Source organism: Erpetoichthys calabaricus, chromosome 14 (assembly GCF_900747795.2).
Source record: "Erpetoichthys calabaricus chromosome 14, fErpCal1.3, whole genome shotgun sequence".
Lineage (NCBI taxonomy): Eukaryota > Metazoa > Chordata > Cladistia > Polypteriformes > Polypteridae > Erpetoichthys > Erpetoichthys calabaricus.
The window spans coordinates 82,918,784-82,931,772 of record NC_041407.2 but is presented as its reverse complement, the minus strand read 5'-3'; the positions used below and the strand labels follow the sequence as shown (position 1 = coordinate 82,931,772).

Here is a 12,989-nt window from a genome sequence, read left to right as displayed (position 1 = left end):
AGTTTGTCTGTTTTCTTATCGGCTTACATTGGCAAAATGTCTGTGTGATGAGAAGAAGTAAAAGAGCTGGTTTGTGGTGTCACTCTGGAATGTTCTCCCTGCTCACAAGCAATAAATCTATTCCTCATTGGAAAAAAAAATACCAACAAGGCAGTTATGTAAATACCAAAGTAACAGTGTAGCTAATTCACTTCTTTCTACAATAAATCCCTGGTGCTCAGTGTTTGCTGTAAGTTAAATGTTTAGAATTTTCCGGCAGGCTACAGTATATTACATTAACCCCAGTCATTAAAAGTGGAACAACAGACAATGAATAATAGGCACAGTGTAACTTTCACACACATTGGTATTTATTAAAGTCTTCTTAATTATAACGGGACTCTCCAACACTGGTAAAGAGGAAAAACAGCAGTCTGTTCAATATCCATTGCATGTTGCAAGCAATTTTTACATTTACAGCCATTGCCCATTATCTCCAGGTCAGGACAGCAGAGTAGTGTAATGGTTAGCACTGCTGCCTCATGGATCCAGTGTGTAGGTTTTGAATCTACTGTATTGAGCCTGCATGTTCTCCCAGTGGCTGCATGTTTTTTTCCTAGTGGCACCTTTTCCCTCCACATCCCCAAAGGAGTGCAGCAAGGTAAACTGGGGGTAACAAATTGTCTCCTGTGTAAGTGTGGACATTTATGTGTTTGAGCCCTGTGGTGGACTGGCAACGTGTTCTGGGCTGTTTAGTGCCTTGCACCCAGTGTTCCCAAAATAACATACAGGCACGTGTGATCCTGAATTGGAATAAATTGATTTGAAAATGTAATGCAATTTTATGATACATCTATACTTCCATTCATTCTATAAATGTTTTTATTCATATTTCAGGATTATAATGTGCCAGAGTCTATCCTAGCCACACTGTCTACAGAAACAGGTACCAATCCTGGATGGAATGCAAGGGCACTTTGACTTATACACACACATAATACATACACACACACAGACCAATTTCAATTTGCCAATTAACCTATCTATGTGTCTTTAGAACATGAGAAGCAACCATTTTATATGGAAAAAAACAAACAAACATGGGAAGAGTGTCCATCAAATGTATGTCCCTGGAACTATGGAAAGCAACATTAACTGCCTTCATACTCATACAGTACGGTAATAGCAAATTTTGAAAAACACCATATGACCAAAATACACTACGCTTGTATATTAATACTTATTTTTGAGAACTTCCAAAACATCACTAAGTTAATCAACATATAAAAAATATATATATTTTTATGAGAGTTTTGGAAATTTTGCAAGTCAAGTAAATTGTTCAAAACAAATGCTTAATACCATTTGGTGCAAGTATAAATACATTCCAGGAACAAATATCTAGTATCATTTGAAAATTTACTTTTAATTTGGTAGGGCATCTGACTGTCATTTTCACAGACAGGAGACTCAAGGAGTGAAAGAAAATAGTTGTTTGTCTGACTTGCTGTCCTCATTCACAGGGTCCCCTCAGGGGTGTGTTCGTTCACCTCTTTTGTACATTCTGTACAATAACAATTCTCACAGTAAATTTGAAAGCAGGTTCATCTTAAGATTTACTGATTACTCAGTGATTGTAAGCCTTTTTTAAAAAGAATGAAATCAGTCATGGTTATTTAGTTAACTGGTGTGATGACTCTTCTCTACACCTAAACATTAGAAAAACTTAAAAACTAATAACTGATATTGCAAGAAACACCATTCAACCACAAGAAATTTCATCAAATACCAGGAGGTGGACATTGTTGACATTTATAAACACCTTAAGACAATTATAGACTCAAAACTGACTTTTAATGAAAATGCAGAAGTTGTCTGCAAAATTGGACAGCAGTGCTACTAGTAGTAGTACAAACTATACTAACATAAAAAGCAAAAGCAAAGTTTATCTAAGCTGAATAATTTAAATTTCTGAGGACCAGAACAAATATGAATGCACAACTTGCTCACCAATCAAAATAACCTATTTGTTCATCCATTTACTAAATCAATTTTAGGCTAACAGAATGCCAGACAACATTCTTGATACACCTAAATGCAAAGCAGAAATCATCCCTGAATGGAATGCCAGTCCACCACAGGTTACACTCATGCACACACTTATATCACTGACCTAATTCAGAACTGCCACATTTGGAATATGGAAGGAAACTCCAGTATCTGAGGGAAAAAAGCCCAAAGACACAAGAACAACATGTAAACCCCAGAGACAATAAGTAGGCCAGAATTAAACACACATCACTGGAGTTTTAAGCCAGCACTGTTAATTGCTCTCCCAAAATTTGTTCTTTTTTTAGAAAATTAACTTAACCATTCATCCATCCATCATCTAATTCTCTTATCCAGTTATCCCAGCTCATGGCAGGATACAACTATAGGCTAGACAAACTTAGCTTACCTATATATTAATACCCTTTTCATGACAGCTTATTTCAACAAAACAGTGAGGTTTCTATGCTAACCTGGCAGTAATGACCACAAGGCAGGAACAAACCCTGGATAAAGCAAAAAAGTTCATCATAGAGTATGACCAATCAAATTAAGAGCTCATCTTATAATGGGGGCAAAGTGGTTTTCATTAAAGAAAGTCATTCTGTCCTCACATGTTTACTCTGTTGACCAGCTTCTGGGCCATACACAGAAAGACACAATTCACTTAGTGGAAAAGGTATTTTACGAGTTTTTAATTGTTATTTGATTTAATGATTATGCTGCTGTCCCATTATTATTTTTTTTACTTTCATGAAATGAGTGAACACTGACATGAGTGTTCAGCAGCAAACAGACCACAATTTTAATAGCGCTAGCCTAATTATCACATTGAATTGGTCAGACATGCTACACCTAGATGACAAGCATTCAAAATGTGAACAATGTGTTGCAGAATAGTCCCAGTAGCTGGCAGACTTTCTAAATATAATAATATCTCAGGCAGGCAGTATGTAGAGTTTGCAACCCTGCTCCTAATCTCTATGGAACAACTTGTAAATTAATATTTTAAACAGTTAACTCTATATCAGAAGTCACTACTACCTTAGAACATTTTTTTTAAGTTCCTGAACCCGTTTCTTCCAGTCCTGTTACAAAAAATGAACGTGTGCTGGACTCTGCCTATGAAATGTGAGCTGGGCTTGTATTTGCTTTGCCACATTAATTAACAGAGACATTACACAGAGTAACCTTAGATGCTGGCCTGGAACACACATCCAAACAGAGCCTGCTTCTTTACCTGCCTGAAAGAGCTTTATTCAGGCTCAAGTTATGTCTCTCCAACTCCAAGAAGCAGAAACACTGTGGTCTGAGTGCTTCTGCAGAAGAATTCTTTCATTTAATGTAGACCAAGCTAACTTGCCATTAATGAAAGATTGTTGCAGCCCTCACCCACACAAAGAAGAAAAATGTTACATGTATGTTCCCTAATATCTATAAATACTGTATGAATATGTAGTTTACTCTTTCCATTTTATAACTGTAAATCTGTGCACTCTGAGCTTGTCCTTGGAGAAGGGAGCTTAGTAAGATTGTATTTTATTGAATTTAAGATAATTGTTTTTCCAGCAAAAAATCTGAATATTTTAGAATACATAGAGAAATGGAAAAAAGTTTACATTTTTTTCCAAAGATTTTTGTTCTCAAATGGTGTTTACAGTACTCAATATATCTGTTCATTTACTACATGTTTTTAGGCAGAAACTCTGGACTGGTCATCAATGTCAAATGCACACACCCACAATGGGCCAGTTAAAAATGTCTACTAACGTAATATGCTCATCTTAGAGAAGGCTTAGGCAATGTGCAAAGTGTACAAAGATGGTGATTGAACTTGGAATTCAAAGCAAGTCCTTAAAGAGGTGTGGCTCCAACGCCAGCCGCTGTGCTGTCTACAAAATGTACTTTAGATATACATGCAAATAATGTACAACAGCTATAAATACAAAAGCTGACAACAAGCAAGTGCCTGGTGTAAAACAGTCTCTCTTATAAGGGTATGGGAACAAGGGGTGGGTCCAATTGATATTAAAAATTATTTTAGAACTGTAGAACTGTGAAGAAAGAAAAAAAACTTACAAACACTGATAATTCCAACCATGAATAATTAGAAAAGTCCACTCACTGATTCACAAAATCAAATAATATAGTTTCAGGTCATGGGAGGTCAGAGCACTTTTCACATGTGGCCTCGAAAGAGAAGTGTAACAAAATAAATAAATATCTGCTCAACTACCAACTCACTTATTCTGTTCTGTACCACAAAGTGGGTTTTGGTCTTGTTTCAATCTAGATGAAACTCAGGTGGATATGGACTTCTTTAGTATTTAAACTGCCTATAGAAATCACATATTAAAGAAAAAGGGAGAAGTGATTAAGAATACTTTTTGGCAGTAGTGCACCAAATTATTTGAAGAATCAATTAGCATTAGAAACGGTTTTTGTAACTAACGAATTTTAATGCTATTGTTTTTTGCTCTGAGATTCTCAATTGTTGTGATCTATTTTGTAACTTTGTTCTGTAACACTTGGTCCCAAATAGTTCCAGAGACTGATGTTTACCCAACTTTGTTGACATCTTTGTAAGTCACTTTGGATAAAAGCATCTGCTAAACAAATAAATTTAAATGTGCGCATGTGACTAGCTTATCTTGGACTGAACTGCTGAGAAGTAGCACTTGTTATTTGTTACAGTACATATGTTTCAAGATACAGTATCATAATAACTCATCACTTTATTTTTATGCAGCCATTGTCAACCTTAAATACACTTTAAATATCTAAATGGACCACACAATCATACTAACTGAACACAAAAATGGAAAATAAAGCCAAATAAACACAAAACTATACATCACATCCACACAATTTAAAAAATACACAGCATATATAAAAGATTTTGTGGCAATCACAAAAAAAAAAAGTTGCACCATAATGTGACTCTGCAGACGATATGGTGGTGCAGCGGTTAATGCTGCTACATGAATGTGTTAACTTTCAAATCCCATCCCTTTATGTGCATCATTTCCATGTTCTCCTAATATATTGTATGGTTATCTTCTACTGTTTTGATTTTCTTATCTCTTCACAAATGCAGTATACATAAATTGGATGGATAAATGCAACATTTGAGTCTAAAAAGAAAAGAACACTGTACAGAAACACATTCGCTCAATATGGGGAATCTCTCTGGGCAGCCTGACAATCTATCAACAACACAAATTGTTCTCAAGTTACTAAGTGAGACAATGCAAATCACTATGTAAGCACTTTGGCTTCATCAAATCTAGCACTGTTCCAGTTCAAATGCCATTTTGTTATCAAAATTATACAACAGCCTCTGATTTATTCTTGACGTGGGGTATTATTTCATTCTGTGTCACGGCACCTTAGACATTAATCTCTGTGAAGGAGATGTCAAGCCTGCACTGAATTAAGCAAAGTCTGGCTCACAAGCCATCACAGAGCACACTCATGCAAACAAACGCACTCAGTCATACAGAGCTAATCTGAAATAATATGTACATCAATGGGATGTTGGAAGAAACCAGAGAAGTGGGAGAAAATTCAGTGAGGCATGCGGGGAGGTGCAAATTTCACACAGACAGTGACCAGGCTGGGAACTGAATTTGGGTCTTGCGGGGTAGTTTATTTAGTTATTTGCTTTCCAAACCTTCTTATTTCAAAACAGGGTCAGGAAGGGGTCAGAGCCTCAGAAGTATGGGTCCCAGAGCTGAAATTAATATTTTAATTCAAACTCAGTTTTCCTAGGCACAGTGAGACACACAAACACTTAATGCTGTAGTAATAAGAACACTAACACAGCCGTAAGATGAATAGTGGCCCCTTAAAGGTATTTTATTTTAAAGACACATTTCTGGGATTTTCTAGTTATTTTAGCAATACTGAGCACTTCCATAAACAAACCATGATAAAGAATTATTTTCCCAGACATTGTGTTCTCATTACATTATATTAAGATAAAGATTTTGCCTGACAGACTTGTATGCCTGGCTGAGGTGACTATAATTTTAATCATATTTTTAAAATTAAATCTTAACTTTTAATCATATTTTTATCTAAAAGAAGTCAGATGTTTAAAACCAGCAGCAGGCTGCTTACTGATGTTTTCTTAATCCATTCTTTCTGTGTTTGCTGCTCTAATTTCTCCCTTTACCTTTTCAATGAGTTATTGAGTTGTCTCAGGCTGCCCCCTCCTCTCCCCTCTCTCTCTCTCCCTCTCCCTCCCTCTCTCTCTCTCTCTCGCTCTGTTCCTCTCTGTCACTTTGCCTACACAGACTTTTCCCCCCTTCATTGAAACCAAACTTGTGGTCCTCAGGTATTTCCCTTATGTCAGGGGCTTGGTCCATACCTCATCAAAGGAGTGGTATGTTCTTATGTCTTAGCTAGGCCTCCTGACATTCACTCTGTAACCTGTCTTCCTCTGTCCTACAACCATGGGGTGCCTATGTTCCGGATTTCTACTCTGTGTCTTCTTCTTGCTCTGCTTGGAAAGCAAAGCTCTGGAACAATCAAGAACAGCTGCTGCACATGCAGGTAAGAAAGGATCAAATTATTTAAACCAATTTCGACTTACTTGCTTTGTCAGGTGTATTTTGAAAAAACTTGTTATAACTCTTCCCATATTTTCATTTTTTACTCCGTTTTTTGGAGGCAAGAGAAAATAAGATAAAAAAATGGGTCCATGATGAAGATTCAAAACACTGCTGTAGATGATGAATAGGACATAGAAGGAAAATTGTACAATTTGGAAGAGAAAGGAAAGATTTAATTTAAGCAGAATTTCATTAAACTGATTAGCACATTTCTGCTAATATACTTTGTTTATTTTATATAAAAACAAAGAAACTAACAGTCCTTTCTTGAGAGATCCAGTACTTTCAGAAAAATCTTTGATTGCAGTATGCAACACACTCCCATCTATCCAGCTATCCATCCACCCATTTATTGAATCCATTCAATCCAATCCTAATTAACTTGATTTTACTTTCATTTTCGCTTACTCTTCCTAAAACTCTTTAATTTATTAAATACACAAAACAATGAATTTATAAATATTTCTAATGTAGCTTTGTAGTTTTTTGTAGGTTCGGTTAATAAAAGCACACATTATATGGCTTTAAGGATTTTTTTTTTTAGTTTTAGGAAATTAATTGTTATAAGAGTGACACCAATGAAGCGTTCAGAAAACACACATTTTTGGAAATTCAGAAACAGAATTTTGTACATATTTGCAATTTGATTTTCTCCATATTTTTCGATTTCTCCTTGTATACTAAAGATGTATGTTAGGTTAACTGGCAACTCTAAATTGGCTTGAGCTGGGCATGCAAGTTAGTGTGCCCTATATATGGACTGGAGTTTCAGCCAGGTTTTAGCTCCTGTCTTCCACATCAGTCCACCGTGAAAGGCTTCAGCTCACTGCAGCAGTTTAACAGACAAAACAGGCTCAGGGAAATGATGAATGAATAAGTGATCATGTTAGTGGTCTTCTGCAAAAGTTTAGTTTCCATTCGAAATATTTTTTCTAATTTTTTTTAACTGAAACACAAAACCATTTACCAGACACGCAAATATACTCAATATATGAGTTACAAGATGAGTGGATGAATGGAACACATAGTGTATAATTCACATCCAGATATTTACTTTTAAGAATAAGATGCAAAAACAATAATGCACTTAACTTCAATTTTGTAACAGAAATGGAGACAGACTTGTCACTCTCAAATGCTTTACAGACCACCATGAAACTACTTAGTGAGAATGCACAAAAAAGTTTTTCTTGAGTATTTTTTCACTAATAAGATCATATCAATATTTCATAATTTCATTTACTATTTTTTAATTCACATAAGCAAGGTAGCAATGAGGTCTGAGCTTCTGTCTCACAGATGAAGTTGATTCACAGCAGTGGTCATTGTCTGTATATATTATATACATTCTCTCCACATCTCCAGGTTCTTCTGTTTTCCTCCAACGTTTCAAATGTGTGGGTTAAATTGAATGATGACTTTAATTTGGCAAAGTATGAATGAGCATGAGTGTTTATTGTGACTCTGTCCTATGAGGAACTGGTGCTTCCAGGATTGGCTCCAGCATTCATGCTAGATGAATAGGCTATAGTCATCAAAGCCATATAATCAAAAGGACAAAAATTTGATGATACAAAGAAAATGTTTACATGCATTTTAAAATAACTGACCAATTGCTTAGCGGTGAAAAATATTTACAAAATATGTACAAAAAAGTGTTTACATCTTTAATTATTAAACATGTAAGTTCAACTGTTTGCATTATTCTTAGTGGAATTTTGATTGTGCTTGTATGACTTTCCTCTGACATATTCACATTCTTTCAAAACATGACTACAGGATTGATTTGAGATTTTAAATGGTCCATTGAAAATAAGCATTGGTTTCTGTCTTGTTCTCAGTCCTGTCATGTTATGCTATAATCATCTTCAGAAAATGGAATGATGGATGTAGGGTCAGATCAATGACAGACTATTACTTGGGAGTGAAATGATGGGTACATGAATTAATGGGTTAACAGTATTGACTAACATCACCTGACCAATAATAAAAGATTTAAGAAATAGTTTTATTGAAGCTCCTGCAGATCCAGACAATGGGTTTTCAGTTTCATTATTATTCTTACTCAAGTCAGTTTTAAATTGAAATATCAAAAAGTCAAAAATTAAATAATTATAATAAATTATATGACTGCTTTAAAATGTGAACTTTCACTAAGTGTACCTGATTCATTCTGCTGGAAAGCAATTAAGAAATACTTAGTTGTTCTCAGCATGACCCCTGGAATACTTTCAAATGGCACTTAAAAAGTCCCACTTAAATGGTGAAATAAAGAGCAGATGACAAGTAATAATTATTAATTTATAATATGCGCTCTAGAAACAGTGAAAAGCTCATGGAATGCTCCACAGAGTCCTTCTGTAGTTTAGTGATTTTATTGCATTATCCTTCCATCCATCCTTTACTACCTCTTTTTTAATTACCGAATCACAGGGAGCCAAAGCCTATCCTGGTAGCACGATACACTCGGTAGTTACCAACCCTAAATATATCACAAGGCACATTCATGAACAGACTCACAATCTGTTCTTCATGCCAGACAAATTTAGGGCCACCAGTTTGTCTACTTTGCATTTATTTTGGGTGCAAGAGAAAGACAGAGGCCGAGGAGCAGAAACCCCTGGAAAATAAAAAATTCCACAGACAGCAACTGGGTCAGATCCCAGTTTAAGAAGACAACTTTCTTTTTGTCAAATTTAAAAAACATAGTCATTAATTTCTTACAAGGTGATGTAACTTAGTTTAAAGGCTTTCCAAATCTGTGCTCACCAGGTCATATAGGTTTTATTTTTCTAATGACTTTTACACCATTAGTGTTTAAGCCTTCAGTCACACGAAACCTTGCTTGAACCCAGTGCACTTTTCAATTTCCTGAGTAAAACACAACAATCATACCTTTATTCATAATCAATCACCCTTTTTGTATAATGTATTGATTAAAAAAGAACAAAATAATCAGAAAATGTTTTATATTCATTTAGTGGGTCTAATGTATGCTTTTAATGTCATTATTTGAAAACTCCAAAGAGTGATGTTGGTAAAATAGTGAATCACTAAACAATAAATGTAAGCATTATATTTATTTTGGAATGAGGTCCTTTTGTTATATGACAACCTAATATTCAATTGTTCTGGACATTAAAGTGTTTACAGTTTTGGCAATTACAAAAATAGGGCTACATTCAAACAATGAAGACTGCTCTCTAAACATCTTATATAACTCACAGCTTTTATTTCCCTTTAAACAAAATTCTTAAGTGATTTTCATAACAAAGTGAGTTAAATGTTGGGTTAGGGTCTGTCTGTAAATGATGCCTTATTTATCACAGGAGTCCCAGAATATGACCACAAACCTAATTTCTAAATACAGTTCCTACTTGAAAGCTGCAAAAAAATTATTCAGCAAGATCAATAAAATGTGCTATTATGCTGAAAAAATCTGATCAGCAGTGAAGTAATTAAATGTGTGCTGACTCTGCATGGTCGTCCCATCTCTTTGTGGCTTTTCTTTGCAGTTACTGATGTCCTACCACATTTCAAAGACATAAATGTTGGGTCAGCTGAAGACTAAATTAGCTTGGTGATAGTGAGTGCTGGTGTGTGCATGTGTGTATATTGTGATGGACTGCTATCTGATGCACGGTTTGCTCTTATCTTTTGACCATTGCTGCCAGAGATGGCCAAGGATGCCCATGACACTACAATATTAAATGCAGCTTTAGAATTGAGATTGATAATCCGGTTCAAATTTCCTGCTTCTGAAACTACTTTATCCATAATAAATTCATAAGTAAGCCCTAGCTATTCTAGAAGCAAACTGCTACCAAATACATTAGAAATAAATCCTCCATTCACCCATTTTCTAATTATTTAAATGCTCTCAAGATGCAGGAATCTGGATCAACCTCCACAGCAATGAGCACAAAACACACCCACTTTCACTCCTACCAGACCAATTTAGAGGCCTACAAAAGATTGGGGTGTGGCAAGATACTGGAAAATGCAAGTGAAACTCCACACAGACATTAACTTGCCTGAGATTTAAACCATGTCCCTTAGAGATGTGAGGCATCAGTGTTAAACACTCGTAGAATTATATTTTTATTTAAAATGGTCACAGCAATTCTAGCATTGAACTACCAAACATTTTTCTGAATATATGAAAATACACAGTAGACAAAGGGTCAAGTTCAATGCACTGTTCTGCAACAGGAAATTAATTTGGCCATGCGTGGTACTATTAAATAAAACAAATATCTGACAATATGAAAGAGAAAAAATTGTACCCTATAAGTCACTTATTTACAAATATGCAAGGAATCTGTCAAGAATTTTGGTGATAAAATAGGTCTGATTCTTTTTAAAAATATTGAACTGCTGATAAATCCAAAGGTGTCATAATTTTGCAGAGCACACACAGAGTCATGGTCAAAGGCACTTCTGTGCAGGCTCTGGATTGTTTAACGTGAAGTGTGCAATAAGTTTTCGTTTTCCCATGATGGTGCAGTAGCTGTGCTATGATGGAACAGTCATTATCTTCAAATGAAGCTATGGAAAAGTGCTAAGAGTCAACCTTGAAAAGCAAATATCCCACTTCTCTCAAAATTCAGAAACAATATCCAGGTACAGTTTTTATTTTCAGGAGTAGAAACTCTAAAAAAAGCTTAAACACAAATGTTTGTATACATCCCAAATTGGACTTTGAATTAAGTCTGACTGTATCTACCATATGATATTTTTAATGTGAAATCTTTAATATAGTGGCACAAATTTGAATTAGAGACTATCCTTCCTCAGGAAATCTAGTTTTGATACACACTGTTCTGCTATGTTATCACACCTCAGTTGGGCTTATCATGTCTGCATGAGCCTAGACCTTGACTTTGGAAAGGGTTGAAATATAAAACATGATTGAGATTAGAGTGTCCCCTTTAAAGTTCTTTACAGAATATGGGCCTAATTTAGTGATAATTCCATTTTCAGCATAGGCTTGTGTTTTTCGATTATATGTGGATAGATCACTCTCTATATGCTGCCCATTACAACACCTGTCCTGAACTGTTCGCCATAGTAAACTGCGAAGACCTGATAATGGTTCATTGACTGGTGAGTCTTCCTACTGTTCTGTGGTTAATAACTGCCTGATTCATACATAGAGATGGAGTTGATAATAGTGCAATTTGGATGAAATTTCAATTGGCAGGCCATGGAAAGAATTGTTGTATGTGGTGCCAATGCCTATTATTGACAGTTGGCTCCATTGTTACAGAGGATGTATTTAGGAGATCTCGTTACCCAAAGTACTACTTTTCATAACAAGCCTGCCAACTGCCAACTTCCAATAAATCAATGCCAGACCAATCAAGAAACCTTGGAAATACAACTGTGACATCAGCACTTTTCACTGGCTATCAATGTCCCTGCTCCTGTCCCTAAAACAGTATATATGGGCCATCTGGGGTGCAAATGTTATGTCATGTGTGATATTACAATGAAATTCTTACTAGCATGTCTCCCACACACTAATGACAGTATTGCAATGCTAACAACACACAATAAACACAATACTACATTCCAATGCTATATTATATGATTATATGCAAGTAACACTCATGCTGCTGTCATGCTGAGCAGCCTTATGACCAGCATAGAAAAACTGTCTATGAATCTGCTGGTGTTAGTGGTGATAGTTCTGTATGGTTTGAAAGAAGATAGAAAGGAGAAAAGTGACTGTGCAGAATGGCTGAGGTCTTTAATAATGTCATTCTCCTTTCTAAGGCAGTGTGTGGTAGATTCCCTGAACAGAATGGTGGCTGTTTCCAGTAATGGTCTTAGTTGACTTCAACCTCTGCGGGTCCTGAAAGAAGCAATCTCTTGTGAAGTTAATGTACTAGTAGGAATTTTATATTTTCCCTCTTATGAAAGATTTGATCTTTCCCTGCACACCAAAGTAACTAAAGCCAGATAAGTGACATAATTACCAAACCAATAAACAATTTTCATATCATTTACTCATTTTTTGGATGGGGCAGCAAAGCGGAACAGCAGTTTGCAATTCTGTCTCATAGCTATAATAGATCAGATTGACTCGCTGCAAAGTGTCAGGTTTTGTGGTTTTTGCATCTAATCCCTGTGACCACATACATTTTCTACATGTAATCTAGTTTCCTTATACTGTACATCCCAAAACTGCTCAATTTTGGTTGATAAAGACCCATGTTCATAGCTAATTCCTGCTTTTCTCTGACTCTGTTGCAGAACACGTAAAGAAAATCAATTAACAGAAATTTGGTTCCAATTTATTTGTGAACCATAAGCTGCCCAAATAGCTTTAGACTCTTGCTC

At 35.6% G+C, this 12,989-nt stretch overlaps 1 protein-coding gene across 1 annotated transcript in view; it reads left to right on the top strand.

Annotated features, from left to right (window-relative positions):
* Window positions 1–6,318: 6,318 nt before the first annotated feature.
* matn1 (matrilin 1) overlaps window positions 6,319–12,989 on the top strand; it is a 30,523-nt gene continuing 23,852 nt past the window's right edge. Inside the window, exon 1 of the mRNA XM_028819485.2 lies at window positions 6,319–6,585. Coding sequence (XP_028675318.2) covers window positions 6,486–6,585 — 100 coding nt within the window. The 5' untranslated portion in view covers window positions 6,319–6,485. The remainder of the gene's footprint in view (window positions 6,586–12,989) is intronic.